General features: G+C 39.1%; 3 protein-coding genes across 5 annotated transcripts; all 3 read left to right on the forward strand.

Moving 5' to 3' along the window:
- The first annotated feature begins 5,625 nt into the window (after positions 1-5,625).
- LOC21392499 (lysM domain receptor-like kinase 4) lies at positions 5,626-8,512 on the forward strand. Its single transcript, XM_010101035.2, has 2 exons — positions 5,626-7,710; positions 8,481-8,512. The coding sequence occupies exon 1, from the start codon at positions 5,768-5,770 to the stop codon at positions 7,706-7,708; it is 1,941 nt and encodes a 646-aa protein (XP_010099337.1). The 5' UTR covers positions 5,626-5,767; the 3' UTR covers positions 7,709-7,710; positions 8,481-8,512.
- Positions 8,513-8,834: 322 nt separating this feature from the next.
- On the forward strand, positions 8,835-12,070 carry LOC21392500 (pentatricopeptide repeat-containing protein At5g66631). The gene is made up of 2 exons (XM_010101036.2): positions 8,835-10,850; positions 11,992-12,070. Exon 1 carries the CDS (start codon positions 8,857-8,859, stop codon positions 10,816-10,818), a length of 1,962 nt encoding a protein of 653 aa, XP_010099338.1. The 5' UTR covers positions 8,835-8,856; the 3' UTR covers positions 10,819-10,850; positions 11,992-12,070.
- Positions 11,998-14,258, forward strand: LOC21392501 (serine/threonine receptor-like kinase NFP). Of its 3 annotated transcripts, none has more exons than XM_024167542.1 (2): positions 11,998-12,157; positions 12,401-14,258. In XM_024167542.1, the coding sequence occupies exons 1-2, from the start codon at positions 12,010-12,012 to the stop codon at positions 14,161-14,163; spliced, it is 1,911 nt and encodes a 636-aa protein (XP_024023310.1). In that variant the 5' UTR covers positions 11,998-12,009; the 3' UTR covers positions 14,164-14,258. The 3 variants fall into 3 exon arrangements, with proteins under 3 accessions (XP_024023310.1, XP_024023311.1, XP_010099339.1); XM_024167543.1 differs by having other exon boundaries at positions 12,078-12,157; positions 12,469-14,258; XM_010101037.2 differs by lacking the exon at positions 11,998-12,157 and having other exon boundaries at positions 12,293-14,258.
- The last annotated feature ends 1,590 nt before the right edge of the window (positions 14,259-15,848 follow it).

Here is a 15,848-nt window from a genome sequence, read left to right on the forward strand (position 1 = left end):
TAATGGATAGTGATTCATAAAACACATTCATGAACCAGAGCACTCTTACTAATCCAAGTACTGAATCAACACTCAAGAGAATTATTTATCTACTTCTTTCTCAAGAACGAATAGATTCCATCTCGTATAATAACATTCCCGGCTACCTATTTTATCATGTCTCTAAAATACAAGGAATAGGATTCAGGTACCGAGTAAATCAAAAGACATAAATCCATAAATAGGAGTTTGTTAAGAACTCAGGATTAAGATCATTCTATATATGACCATCGGTAGACTCAATTAGAATTTCTATCTTTAACGGAAATTATTAGAAATTCATATTGTGTCTGTATCCCTGTTCCACACAATCTCATTATGCGAAATACACTCATTCAATATCTCACCATATTAACAATGCAGATAGCACCGTTCCATTCTAAATGGGAATGACATGTATTAATAATGTTTTAATTAAACATTCCGAACTTTAATGAAATTCATTATGAACAATATTTTTTATTATTATCCTTAAACACTATCCTCTCGTATATAACACTTACATACTATGTTTAAGGTTACATAAATAATCACGAAATTTTCATTTGATATTCATAAAATATTCATAAATATATGCACATAAAATGATGAATAAACTCTTTTATTAATTAAATAATAAATATCCTATTACATCTTATGCTTCTAGGACACTACTCCCAATCAATTCTACCATACAATGGACATCACCTTTTTTGAAAACAAGCCTTTCTTCTCCAATTTTACGCTTCAGGGGGAGAATAGCACACGTGAATCACAAAATTGGGACTGGACTTCTTTCATTGATTCGGGCTCACTCTCTCCTACTCTCTCTAACCTACCTGATCCGAGTATGTCATCATTGAGTCCATCAAGTTCTCCACTATGTCCATGTCCATCTCCTCAGCCAAACACATCTGTTCCACCAAGTACTTCCTCTACCAATTCACTATATCCCAAACATCTCACCCTTCCTAATGATGCCATAAAAGTCTTTACCAGGAGAAAACGAGTACCTAAACAAGGTCAGCAACACCATGACTCAATCTCGAGCTCAAGAAACCCTGAGATAGCACAAGGTGAAGTGGATCTTAGTATGCAGATTGATGGTGAATGTACAGAAAGACCAGCAAATCAGAATTCAGACTTAGACCTGCCCATTGCATAAAGAAAGGGAGTCCGGTCATGCACTCAGCATCCCATCGGTAACTACGTGACCTAGGCAAACATGTCCCAGAAGTTTAGAGCATTTGTGACAGCTCTCGACAAACTTCAGATCCCGGCAACAGTTCATGAAGCTCTAAAAGTCCCTGAATGGCGAGCGGCAACCTTGGAAGAGTACCGAGCACTCGAAAAAAATGGAACCTGGATTCTAATACCTTTACCGCCTGGGAAGCACACAGTTGGATGCAAATGGATTTTTTCAGTCAAACAAAAAATATATGGAAGTGTCGACCGATTCAAGGCTCAATTAGTGGCAAAAGGGTTCACACAGTCATACGGAATTGACTACCAGGAGACATTTGCACCTGTAGCCAAATTTAACATGGTACGTGTTTTGTTATCAATTGTCGTGAATCAAGATTGGCCGCTGCTCCAATTAGATGTGAAAAATGCATTCCTAAACGGAGATTTAGTCGAAGAAGTATATATGGATATTCCTCCTGGGTTTAAGAATGATCAAACAAAGGGAAAGGTATGTAAGCTCAGAAAATCACTATACGGGCTCAAACAATCGCCCCGTGCATGGTTTGATAGGTTCACAAAAGTGCTAAAACTCGACAGCTACTCTCAATCTCAGGCCAACCATACACTGTTTATCAAATGCTCTACTGACAACAGGGTGATAATCCTGATTGTTTATGTTGATGATATAGTGCTCACAGGAATCATGAAGAAGAGATGAGGAGACTCAAGGCTCTACTTTCCAGGAAATTCGAAATCAAGGACTTAGGACTTCTGAGATATTTCCTAGGAATGGAGGTGGCAAGATCAAGCAAAGGAATTTCGGTCTCTCAACGCAAATATGTGTTAGATCTACTACAAGAAACTGGTATGAGTGGGTGCCGACTAGCCGAAACTCCTATGGATCCCAACACTAAATTAAAATCTCGGACTAAAGAAATGTCAATGGATAAAGGGCAATATCAACGTTTGGTGGGAAGACTGATTTATCTTACTCACACTCGCCCGAATATAAGCTTTGCCGTAAGCCGTGTTAGCCAATTCCTGAACAATCCATCAAAAGATCACATGGAGGCAGTAACTCGCATTCTCAGGTATCTTAAAAGGGATCCAGGAAAGGGATTATTGTTCAAGAAAACAGTCAATCGGTTCTTAGAAATCTACACAGATGCAGATTGGCCAGGATCTCCAAGTGACCGAAAGTCCACTTCAGGGTACTGCTCCTACGTTTGGGGGAATTTGGTGACATGACGCAGTAAGAAGCAACCAGTGGTAGCACGTAGCAGCGCCGAGGCTGAGTTTAGGGCTTTAGCTCAGGGCATTTGCGAGGGAATATGTAACACCCTGAAGAATTAATTGAGATTAATTAAGATAATTGAGATTATTACTGTGCCTAATCTGGATTATTAATTGAGTATTAATTAATAAATGTTTCTGACACGTGTGAGTTGAAATAGTTCCAAGGTATTTAAATTATTCTTAGTAATTTATTTTAACCCAGAAGTGTGTATGGGCGCATTTCTGGACTATTGTTTTAAAATATTGTACACGTGTCCTTTTCTTTCCTTTTCCTTTTCTTTTCTTTTTCCTTTTTCCTTTCCTTTTCCTTTTCCTTTCTTTTTCCCTTCCTTTCTCGTGCGTCTCTCTCCCTCACTCTCTCTCTCACTCTCCCGTGCTCTCTCTCACTCTCTCTCTCTCTCATTTTTGTCCCAAATCAAACGGATCTTGAACTGAGGAAAGATTTAAATAAGTTTTCAACGTCAAGAGAAGGATTCGAGGTAAGATTACTGAAAGAACCTCTCTTGAATCTCAAGTTTTTGAATTTCAAAACTTATTTTTGGTTCAAACCGGATTTTGATGGTTTTTGAGTAAAACTAGAGTAGAAATTGGAGATCTTGGGTTTTTTGGACTTGTTTTAGGACCTAGAACCCAGATCTAGTGGTTTCCCTTTGAAATATTTTGATTTAGGACTGGATTTGCAGGTTTTGGACTGATTTCTGCGCGCTTCTCTCGCACAGCTGATTCCACCGATCGACCTGTCCGGTTGACCGGATCACATGGAAACCGGTCGACCTATGCGGTCGACCAGATTGCAGGCTGACCGATCGACCGGTAGTGTTGCACTGCTCTGTCACCGGTCGACCGGTTGACACGGGGTTTGACCCTGTTTGGCCTGAAAATGTTGTTTTGACCCCTGTTTTCAAGGAGAACCCAAATTAGCTTCATTTGGGGACTTGAGATGAACGGATTAGCATCTTGAATCCTTGATTTGGGATTGAAAACCCTTGGAATGATAATTTGAAACATGAAAATGGATTAGGGCACACTAATAGGAAATCTTGGTTGGAAATTGAGATTTGGATTGCTTTAGGAGTGAGAATTAATCCTAAAGCGTTGTTTTGCATCAGTTATCGCTGAGGATTCAGACTGAAGGGGCTTGAGAAAGCGGAAGTCAGAAAAGGCAATGCTAGTCCCAGGTTTGATCGTGCGAGGTAGGATTTCTATCCCTTTTCCTTGTGAGCCTGTTTTCAAAAGATTTTGGCCTTGGAAATGTTTTAAAGAAAGGGGTTGGTTTGTGAAAGAAAAACTCTTTGAAAACCATGGCTTGTTTAGTCATGGAACCTCATGGCTTGCCCAGTCATGGGGCCCGCGGCTTGAGTAGTTCGGGGGGGCATAAAAATGATTTCAGAAAAATTAATGAATGATTTCTTAAGCAAAGAGATCTTGTGAACTGGTAAAAGAGTCTATTGCTGTAAGCCTAGATAGGATGCGGAGAGTGCATCCTCGGGGACAGAACCCGAAACTCGGTCCGGGTAGGCGAGGCACTTGGTTAGGTAAGTAATTTGTACTAATTACTTGCTGAAGCCTGTAAAACGGTTATTTACAGTTATATTTCCTTTGAGAAAAAGGATGTGAGGTTCCGGCTATTCTGTCGGGACTGAATGTCTTATTTTATTTACTTATTCCTTTATTTATTTCCTCGCTCACTTATTATTCATTTATTTTAAAGTCATTTCAAATTATATCTTACTGGGCCTTTCGCTCACGTTTTATATTTCAAATGTATTAAACCCCTCCCAGGAGACTCTAGGAGCGGTGCAAGGTAGCGAAAGATTGCTACTGTTGGAATCAAGTGAGGATTGTGGGCATCCTCTGATATAAATGTAAGGAATTGAGAATTCTGTAAACTTATGTAATATTTGGATTAACTAGACTGTGGTTGATGTCTGTTGTAATGATTATTTACATGAGCATGTATGTACGATACTGTATGTCCTATGGGGTGGAGCCATGTGTGTCAGAGGCTCGGGATTCTGTCATTTAATTTATATTTTAATTCAGTCAAGTGGGGCTCATCTGGGAATCTGCTTTATTAATCCCTAATCGAGCTCCACGTCACCCACCCCGTTTGGGGGGCGTGACAGAATATGGCTGAAACGACTACTGGATGAACTCAGTCGAGTGGGGCTCATCTGGGAATCTGCTTTATTAATCCCTAATCGAGCTCCACGTCACCCACCCCGTTTGGGGGGCGTGACAGAATATGGCTGAAACGACTACTGGATGAACTCAGAATTGGCATCTCAGGGCCAATCCAGATGATGTGTGACAACCAATCAGCCATAGCAATTGCCAAAAATCCCATCCATCATGACAGAATGAAGCACGTGGAAATTGACAGACACTTTATTAGTGAGAAAATAGAAGGCAACATCATATCACTGAGTTATGTTCCATCACAACACCAAGTCGCGGACATCCTTACAAAGTCTCTCTTCAGACCTAACTTCATGGAACTAAGTTCTAACCTTGGTATAATGAGTATATACCGCCTAATTTGAGGTGGAGTGTTGAAATTCAAACTAGCTGAATCTAGAGGATTGTTAGGTTCCTAGAATCATGGATATAACCGGTGCTACTTTGTAGGCTCTATTGTAAACTAATTCCTAGAAATATGTAAAGTAGTTCCTAGTATCTGGGAATTTTCTTAAGATCAGGTTTACGTTTTCTGTGTATAAATACACCTGAAGTTTATTCAATTAATAAGATAAGAAAATTCTAATTATTCAAATCTTCAAAATTTCTTTTTTTTTCTATTAGTTTTTAACAAAAATTTTAATAGAAAAGATCAGGAGGGACTAATTCAAAAATTCATAGTAAAACGGATAATTTCTATTTATTTAGTTCTTCAAAATCCCTTAAAATTCTAACTAATTATGATTATATGTTGAAATCTACTTCTTTTCTTCTCCTTTTTTTCTTTTTAGAAAATGTTAAAATTTAATTCATTAAACAAAGAAATGATTAGAAAAAAGAAAATACAGAATATATAAGACAATTCCTACACTTGGTGAGTTGGTCAAAACTAAACAGAAGACGAGAGACCAAGAAGATAAGGTCAACCAACCAATCCTCTTGGTTCCACTCAATTACCGCTTCTTCCAAACCAATAATCACGCCACTAATCCTCACAAAAGCCAGTCTCAAATGCACCAAAACTTCCACTAACACTAAATGTATTCTTCAATTCACATTCCAATTCCAACTTTAGATCTTCCAAGCAAAAATGGGTTTTCCTTTTCCCTATGAATCCATCTTCATGATCATAACCTTTTGTCTTTTTTCTTCCACTTTTGCTCAACAGCCATACATAAGAGAGGACAACACAGATTGTGACAGCAAGCACAACGAAAGCTCTGCTCTTGGCTACTTTTGCAATGGCGTCAACAGAAGTTGCCAAGCTTACCTCACTTTCAGATCAACTCCTCCTTACAACACCGTTATTGCCATCTCTCATCTTTTATCTGCTGACCCTTCTGAGGTCTCCAAGATCAATTCGGTTTCGAAGAATTCGACGTTTGAAACAAACGACTTGGTGTTTGTTCCGGTCAACTGCTCGTGTTCTGGTGAGTTCTATCAAAGAAACGCGTCTTATATTATCAAGTCAGGCGACACTTATTTGGCTCTTGCAAATAACACCTTCCAAGGCCTGACGACATGCCAGGCTTTTGCCAATCAAACCGGTAATCCTCCTCCTTTGGAGCTTGAAACTGGTCAAAGAATAGTAGTTCCTCTTAGATGTGCTTGTCCCACAAAGAACCAAGCTGATGTGGGAGTCAACTATCTAATGAGCTACTTAACTGATGCTGATGATGATGATTCAAAAATTAGTGAAGCTTTTAGTGTAGATAATGAATTGCTTCTGAAAACAAATCTTCTTTCCGACCTAGACAACACTATATATCCGTCTACTACTATATTGGTTCCTCTTAAAACCCCACCGACACCGTCAAACTCTCAAACCATAAAGCCGCCGCTGTCTTCACCGTCTCTGCCCCCGCCGCCGCCAGCACCATTGCCTCCCAGTTCTTCCTCAAAATCAAAGAGAACTTGGCTTTATGCCCTGCTTGGTGCTATTGGAGGAAGTGCTCTTCTGTTAGTCTTAGGCACCTTTGTCTTCTGCAATGTTTTCCGCAGAAGCACGAAGAAAAGCGATTCGGTTCTTGTCACGAAAACCTCTGAGGCAAGTGGAAAGGTTCAGAAAGAAATTCGAGAGTTCTTAGATAGCATATCGGATATAGCTCAACCCTTTAAAGTTTACAAGTTTGAGGAGTTAAAGCTGGCAACTGATGATTTCAGCTCTAGTTGTTTGATTGAAGGATCTGTTTACCGCGGCCAAATTGAGGGGAATTTGGCAGCCGTCAAGAAAGTGGATGGAGATGTTCGAAAAGAGATCAATTTACTTCAGAAGATAAACCACTTCAATCTAATTCGCCTCTCTGGAGTTTGTTTCAACGAGGGATATTGGTATCTTGTTTATGAGTATGCTTCCAATGGACCCTTGAGTGACTGGATCTTCAATGATGGGAAATTTCTGAATTGGACGCAGAGAATTCAGATCGCTATAGACGTGGCCACAGGGCTGAATTATCTTCACAGCTTCACCAATCCTTCTCATGTTCACAAGGACATAAACAGCAGTAATATATTTCTCGACAGCGATTTCAGGGCTAAGATTGCGAACTTCGGTCAAATGAGAGCAACACAAGCGAAAGAAGGTGATTTTTCTTTGACAAGTCACATAGTAGGGACAATTGGTTACTTAGCTCCTGAGTATTTGCAAAATGGGTTGGTCTCTTCAAAGCTTGATGTCTATGCATTTGGGGTTCTATTGCTTGAAATGCTCACTGGGAAAGAGATTTCTGTGTTGTGTGAAGAGAATAGGAACTTTTTTTCTGATGGATTGAGTGAAGTGATTGCTGATGAAGGGAAAGACAGTTTGAGGCAGTTTATGGATCCATCAATGCAAGGGAAATATCCTTCTGAGTTTGCCACTTTTGTGGTCAGAATTATTGATAGTTGCTTGGAGAAAAATCCCGAAGCTCGCCCACCAATGGATGAGATTGTGCAGTTTCTCTCGAGAACTTTGAGCGATGCACTCACCTGGGAATCGGCGAACAACAATACTGCAGGAGGGCAAAGTTCAAGGGGCGCTCTTGAATCTTGATGGTCGGAACTAAACCAAGTTCGTTCAAATTAATATGTGAACCCTTTTACTAAAATTGAATTGTTTCTCTCATGCAACTTCATGCAATGTACGCTTCTTTATAATCATTCTAATTGAGCAATATGTACTATCTGTAATCGTATTATTTAAAAGTAATACAATATTCAGAGTAGTAATACAATATTCAGAAACTTGTATGCATCGTACAATTTAAAACGAAATTGAAAACTAATAATACAATATGCATTGTGATATTTAAACAGTATGGTTTGATTTAACTTAAAATAATACTTCAAAATCCAATAGAGTCAGGATTTGAGATCGGGGTCGAGGGCTGAGATCGAGATCAGGGTCAGATTAGGGACATAGATCATCACCAGACCGACACTTGGGCCGAATATCTAGACTGGGATCGGGGTTGTGTTCCGGTAACGATGCCAAGGTCAGGTTCAAGATCATGGGCATTGGGGTCGAGAATAGTAGCATCCCATTTTTCTTAATGTTCATGTTTCCCAACAACATAAACATATGAATATGCATATCATGTCAAGGGTAAAAACAAACCCGATTGAGTCCCACATCAATTAAATAAAACAACAACCACGAACTTATAAACACATTAGATCACTCCATTTAACAATTTGACTTTTTAATATGGAAGTCCAATCCCTTATAACATTCTATTTTTCTCTCTTAATTTTCTTCTAGTGCTAAATGCATTTAATACGTAAAATTTTGTAATTTGTCTAATTTTCACGCTTTTTTGCTCCAGACAGGAAACGGGTCTAATGACGTCCGTGAGGCCCATTTAACTTTTTGGGCCGTATATCCCGGTGTTCACTACCCTTGAAGACTTCCAATAAAGCAAAGGTCACTCATGGCCATTTCATTTTCTCTGTAAGCACTGCTTCCCATAAACACAGATTTGTTCTTCTTGTTTCAGGTTCAATCGATTTTCTTTCCGAAATCCTAGAGCCGTTCTTACATTGTAATGGCGGATTAAGGAAGTTAGATTCCCTCCGAACACCCAAAATAACTGAGTTCTTTTTTCTATGTTATGTTTTATTGCACACCAGATGTTTGATGTTTTGTCTATGAGACTCACTTCACTCAGTTAATTCCAAATGCGTTTGCTTATTTAATTCCAAATGCGTTGTAATAAGCAACTCCTCCGTAACATAAGCCTGATCAAAAGCTTAACTCACCAAACTCGCTGTTACGCTCGTGACCCTTTTCCGAATAAGGTCTCACACTACCTCTACCGTGCCAAACACATCGATTCCATTCGTCTTGCGCTCCGTTCCACCCCACCGAGCTCGCTTTCCGCTGCGTTAATCGACTGTCTGCTCGACTCTTTCGTCGTTACTCATGCCCTCCGATCGGCTCCATCCGCGGACTCTGCTCTCTCCCTTGTCGAAGCCCTCGAAACGGTCCCGCAGTTTTCGCATAACCAGAACACCCTACACTCGTTGGCTGCGGTCCTCGCCAGGTCCCGCAGAAGCGGAGAACTCAAGTCCTTGATCAATGCCATCAATGCCGGAAGGTTCGGGAACGTGCGCGTCAGCTTCATGAATCTCATGCAGTGGCATGCTGCAGCTGGGGACCTCGACTCTGTCCTGCAGGCGTGGGGCGAGTATCGACGCGCGAGCGATCGAGTATGCACCGAGTCTTATAACGTTGCCATGCGCCTGTATGCGCACAGGGGCAATGATTCGGAGGCAATTCAGATTTTTTACAGGATGATTGATGAAGGGGCAATTCCCAATTGCAGAACCTACACAATAATGATCGAGCACCTTGTGAATTCAGGGAAGCTCAATTCGGCTATGGAGGTTTTCGGTATTTTGCCATTGATGAGGATCAAGCGCACTTTGAACCAGTATTCTCTTTTGGTGGAAGGGTTTACTGGTGTCAAACAGTTTGATAAAGTCCAGACTTTGCTTGAGGAAATGAAGGTTGACGGAATACTGCCGGGTCGAGCAATGCGTTTGTCGTTGGAACGAATGAAGGAGGTGGGATTTGTACAGGAGACTCAGGAATTTCTCGAGGAAATGCTGCCTGACGAACGGATCAAGACCGTAGAGTATTGTGGTGATGATAACTACGACGATGACTACGACGACAACTATGATGATGGTGTCCAGGCTTCTGGAGGTGATGGTGTTGGGGTTCGGTTGAAGCGTTGGTTAGACCCGAGAGCTTTGGCAACTGCCTTGCAAAAATGGAGCCCGGAGGAGGTGTCGGCGTTAGAGGATGCAAAGTTTGTGTGGACTAGTCGGTTGTTTTGCAAGATTCTTAGGAATTTCAATTCGCCAGAAACGGCTTGGAAATTCTTCTGCTGGGCTGCTTGTCAACCAGGATTTACTCATGATATTTACACAGTGCAAAGGACAATGACTCTTTTAGCTCGCCACGGGTGTGCTGAATTGGTTGATGAACTCATGTCCAAAATAAGGAAGGAAGGCATGAGATTGCCCTTCTGTACCATCCGGTTAATCATCGACTTCTACGGTGTCTCAAAGAATGCTGATGCTGCTCTGAAGGTCTTTCATGAGCATAGAGATTTATGTGGTCCAATATCGAATTTCAACATGATGCTTTTGTATTCCTCGCTTTTGCGGACACTGACCAAGTGTGGGAGGAATTCAGATGCAATGGATGAACTCGAAGAGATGATTTTGCAAGGGATATGCCCCGATATTCAGACGTTTTCAGGACTGATGCATCATTTTGCGCTGAACGGGGACATCAAAACGGTGCAGAGACTCTTTGGAATGGTTAAGCAGAGTGGAGTTGAGCCAGATGCGTATATGTATAAAGTGCTAATCCAAGCTTATTGCAAGTGTGAAAGAGCTTCTCTTGCGTGGAGAGTTTTTGAAGACTTGAGGAACTTAAACTTGTTGCCGGATGCCGCCACAAAGGAGCTGCTTGTAAAGAGTCTTTGGAAGGAAGGCAAGCGAAGAGAAGCTGCTGCTGTGGAAGAGAGTTGTGAGGAAATAAATGATGTCCTCCCGCTCCGGTTGCGCGGCCACATATGGACAGTGAGCTCGGCGGATCTCACTAAAGTTTACAACATTTACTCCAACAGCTTTACACCAACTGCTGAGTAGAGCTTCAACTGGATTTAGTAAGACAAAGCAACGTAAGATTTTGGATTCAAGCATTACTATCTGTATACCCTTTTTTTTTTTTTTTTTTTTTTTGCAATTAATAACAAATTTTGCTTTAAAGAGAAATGAAAGAAGTTTGTCTTTTCTGTGGTTCAAGCATTTTTCTCTGTTTTCGTCTTATGTTGAATACAAGTGAACTGAGATTTCTATTTGATTTGAAGATAGAGAGAGTATGGGTGTAGTTAAAGTTATCTTGATAATGTGCTATTGAATGGCTTGCCTATCTCCGGATTTTAGGATCAAACAGTAACTCTGTATTAAGGGCACATGGTAATTGTTATTTCACATCAATGGGAAAGAAAAATGAGGAGTGTTTTCTCTTTCTATCCGGTCATGTGTTCACTTATAAAAGTAGGAATAATAATTCTACGACACCCACAAAACGTAGGGAATGAGAGAAGAAAAATGCCAAAGCTAACACCTCCTCGGAGGTTTCTCGGATAATAGGAATAAACACCAATTTACTTGTGTACTCCAGTCAAGTTCGGAAATTAATATTGAACCCTCCGTTGTGTCTCACCATTTTTTTGTTACGTAAAATGACATTTCACTAATTGTATTGAAAGAATTCCTAAGTTTCCTATTCCTAAATTGAGTAAACAATAGAAAAGGAAATGAATTAATTCTCATTTCACTTTCTAATGGAATAAACACTAGAAAGAGAAATGAACCCCGCTCTTATTTTATATATATATATATATATATATATATTTAATCTCTCTCTATTAGGCACTTTTGAATTTGATTTTAATTTGATGGCTAATCATCCGTTCAAACTGCCTTTTGTTTTTGTCTAGTTGCATTTGTCCTCAATTTTTTATACGTATAGATTACACAATATTGGATTTATTCAAAAGTCCAACGTATGAGCATTTTGAGCGCCTGCACTTGAGATTTTGGTAGTAAGTTGTACGCCCTTGCTGCTGACAACTCTTTAGCTGCTTCTACGTTGGATATTATATTTTAGTACCAAGTGTCAGAATATTCTCAGCAATCATGTTAAAATATTCTCGGGAATATTGACTTTGTATCTGCAATAAATATGACATCTTCTTGCTTCTTGCCGTCCCTACTTTTGATTTTAGTTTTAAACTAATCCTATGACTTTGACAGATTCTGTTTTGAATGTGAATGCAATCAGCAGACATGACGTATGATGAAACTGCCCCACATTTTAAACTTGATTTCTTTAAATGGCTGAGCAAAAAACTAGGGGAGAATCATCAAGAGAACAGAGAAAGAGACGAAAAGTCCCTTTTTAAGGGTGTTGTCTCAAAAGGTCAGTATTTTATATGAAACCAAAGCTTCTTACAATGCTTTTCAGCTGTTTCTTCAACTTTTAGTGAGAATCTACAGTTTAACTTTCCTTCACTGAGTTTATATGACATAACTACTTCATACCTAGACATCGAATCTCGCACCAAAATGGAAATGTCCTTCCTCTTCACTTGTACATTTTGTCTTCTACTTCTTTTCTTCGTCACCCAAATTTCAGCTCAGTCACCATCCACACCCACCACAGGCACAAACTTCTCATGTTCTGCTAACCAAGGCGCCTCCTGTGACACTTACGTCGCTTACTTTGCTCAGGAGCCAGATTTTATGGATCTGAAAAGTATATCTGATCTATTTGGGGTCAAGAGTTCATTGATTTCAGAAGCTAGTAATCTTGTTACTGAGACTACCAAGCTGATTCCGGGTCAACTCTTGCTAGTGCCTGTTACCTGCAGCTGCAACGGGAGCCACTATTTCGCCAACATCAGCTATGAAATCAAGATGGGCGATAGCTATTTCATAGTTTCACGCTACTTCTTTGAGAATCTCACTGATTGGCACGTTGTGTTGGTTACTAATCCCAGTCTGAATCCAAACCTCTTGAAGATTGGCACCAAAGTGATCTTTCCATTGTTCTGTGGATGCCCTTCAAAATCCCAAACGGAAAAAGGTATCAAGCATCTTATCACTTATGTTTGGCAGCCAACGGATGACATATTTCAAGTTAGCACCAAGTTTAACACGTCGGAAGTTGACATCATAAACGAAAATAACTACCGGAACTTCACCGATGCAGTGGGGTCTCCATTGCTCATCCCCGTGCCGCGGTTGCCAGCACTCTCCCAACCTCATCCCTCCAATAGAAAAAGTGCATTCAAACATCGGTGGATTCTCATCACAGTTATAAGCTCAGCAGGTGCTCTTCTTTGCTTCTTAGCAACTTTCCTTGTTTACACTGTTGGTTTGTATGAGAAAATGAAGCTTTTCAACCGCAATGATTCCTCTCTAGAGTCCAGTGATTTGGTCCGAATGAAGAAGCTTTCTAAAACTGAAAAGTTTGAGGTTCAGGCCAAACAGGATAAGCTTCTTCCAGGGGTGTCAGGCTATCTAGGGAAGCCAATAGTGTATGACATCCAAACAATTATGGAGGGCACAATGAATCTCGATGAACTCTGCAGGGTTGGAGGATCAGTATACAAGGCCATGATTGATGGGAAAGTTTTAGCAGTGAAAAAGGCAAAAGAAGACATCAAAGAGGAGCTACAAATTCTACAAAAAGTAAACCATGGAAATCTTGTGAACTTGCTCGGGATCTCTTCAAACAGTGAAGGAAACTTCTTCTTGGTATATGAATATACCGAAAATGGTTCACTAGACAAATGGCTACACTCCAAATCTCCAACTTCTTCAAGCTCTATGGGATTTCTAACTTGGAATCAAAGACTTCACATTGCACTAGACGTTGCGAATGGTCTTCAGTACTTGCATGAACACACTCAACCGAGCATTGTGCACAGGGACATCAGAACAAGCAACATACTTCTTGACACAAAGTTCAAGGCCAAGATAGCCAATTTCTCCATGGCAATGCCGGCTGCTAACTCCACGACGCCTAAAGTCGATGTTTTTGCTTTTGGGATTGTGTTGTTGGAGCTGCTCTCGGGAAGGAAAGCCTTGGTGACAAAAGAGAATACGGGTGAGATTGTGATGCTGTGGAAAGAGGCTAGAGAAGTGTTGGAAGTTGAAGAGAAGAGAGGTGAGAATGTGAGGAAATGGATGGATCCGAAGTTGGAGAGTTCGTACCCCATTGATGGGGCTCTGAGCTTATTAACATTGGCAAAGGCTTGTACTGAGGAGAGGTCAACAGAGAGGCCAAGCATGGGGGAAGTTGTGTTTAGTCTGTCTGTTCTTACTCAGCCTTTTTCCGAGACATTGGTGGAGGCGTCTTGGACTTACACCTTAGAAGCAGAGGAAGTTGTCCAAATTACTAATCCAATTACAGCTCGATAATTCGGTTTTGTAAATGTGAAAAGTAGATCTCTCCTTTGTAAAAGATAAGTCTATTTGTTCTTGATCAAAATATCTTGTAATAAGAAAGAAAGTCATCCGCAATTCTACAGTGCTGAATTAAGGCACTTAAGTGTACAATTTTGTCTACAATTATTGCAAATCTGACCTGAACTTTTTTAGGATTGACAAGTTGCTCTTTAACTTTAACTTTGGTAAATTACAAATTGAATTTAACAAAGTGTTGCAGAGTATTCCTAAATGGATGACGACTCTTAAAATTTAGACAAAAATACCTTCGTACACACTAAATATCTCGTTTGTAGGAAAAGATTGAAATTAAACAACAATTGAGGACATCATGTCAAGTATAGTAAGGTGTTTCTTTCTAAATTTAAAATCATTTATAGATTGAGAATGGCTCTGTAATAATTTATTAAATAGAACTATGAAGAAGGAATAGTAGCAATTAAAAGTTCAACAGGTTTTCATTATTAAAAAAAAAAAAAAAAGGCTCAAGGGCCAACTTGTGATTCACACAAAAATTCAAGGGCAAAAGCGGTAAAGCGCCAACGTCTTCCGGCCGGCCATCTATTTAAAAAAGATTCTTTCTTCTCTTTTCTAATTTGTTTTTTGATGTTTTCTTTTTCTATTCTTTATGTTGAAATACTGAAATTCATTGAGTGACGCTTGAATTGATGATTATGTCGCTCTCGCTTTATTATTATTTCTTATTTTTTTCGGGGAAACAAGCTGGCTTCTTTATTTTATTTTATTTTTTTTATGTTTTTTTACGTTGTTTCTTAAGTTTTTGTCTTTTTCTCCAGTTCATGTCGGTTTTGTACTTATTGTCGTTTTCAACGCCGGTGTTTTTCTTGTATACTATTGTTGCTTAGTATGTTTGTTGTCGTTGTGGTCCTCATCTTTTCACATATTAAATGTGATTTTTAGTTCACAATACTGCCGCAAAAGGAAAACTAAAATTTAAAGAATTAAATGCATATCCTGTTCATTTGGGGAAAAACAAATATTGAATTCAGTGGATTGAGAATTCTACGGTAGAGTATGAAACAAAAATAAGGCTCTTTATGCATCTAGCAAAATTTCAATAGTAAATTTTAAATATAGTAAAAATTTTAAAATATTATAAAAATAACAAAATTTTGATATCATTAGAATAATGATTATATCATTACATGGTATGAAATGTAGCATCATTATGATAATGATTATGTCATTTTTGCAATATTTATAGTATTCTGAAAATTTTGCTAAATTTCAAATCAATATATGAAATTTTGTCATGTGGTGTAATTATCACAACAGGAGAATACCCTAAGATTCTATCTTAAACCGTCATAGTTATATTATACTTTATTAGTTTTGCATACAGTCTATTTTAATATAATTTTGATCATATTTAATGTTCATAAATCTACATACACTATTAATCTATCTATCTATATAATAAATATCGATGGCTTTTGACCAAAACAGGGGTGTTTTGGTCGAAATTCACCCCTTTATACTTTTGGCCCCTTACTATTTTTTTTTTCTTCTTCCTCCCTCTTTTCTTTTTGTCCTTCTTTCCTCTCCAAAATCGTATATATTTTTAAAGTTGATTGGGAAAGTTTTTTTTTTCCTCTTATTTCTCCTTGTTCAAATAAATTTCTTGTATAATGGTTTCT

Source organism: Morus notabilis, unplaced genomic scaffold (assembly GCF_000414095.1).
Source record: "Morus notabilis unplaced genomic scaffold, ASM41409v2 Scaffold452, whole genome shotgun sequence".
NCBI classification, from domain to species: Eukaryota; Viridiplantae; Streptophyta; class Magnoliopsida; order Rosales; family Moraceae; genus Morus; species Morus notabilis.

Bases quoted from the DNA above. Each gene is read 5' to 3' on its own strand.
- LOC21392499 (XM_010101035.2), top strand. From the start codon at position 5,768: ATGGGTTTTCCTTTTCCCTATGAATCCATCTTCATGATCATAACCTTT.
- LOC21392500 (XM_010101036.2), top strand. From the start codon at position 8,857: ATGCGTTGTAATAAGCAACTCCTCCGTAACATAAGCCTGATCAAAAGC.
- LOC21392501 (XM_024167542.1), top strand. From the start codon at position 12,010: ATGCAATCAGCAGACATGACGTATGATGAAACTGCCCCACATTTTAAA. The intron at 12,158-12,400 runs GTCAGTATTTTA...CACCCACCACAG, and splicing joins TAAGGGTGTTGTCTCAAAAG to GCACAAACTTCTCATGTTCT.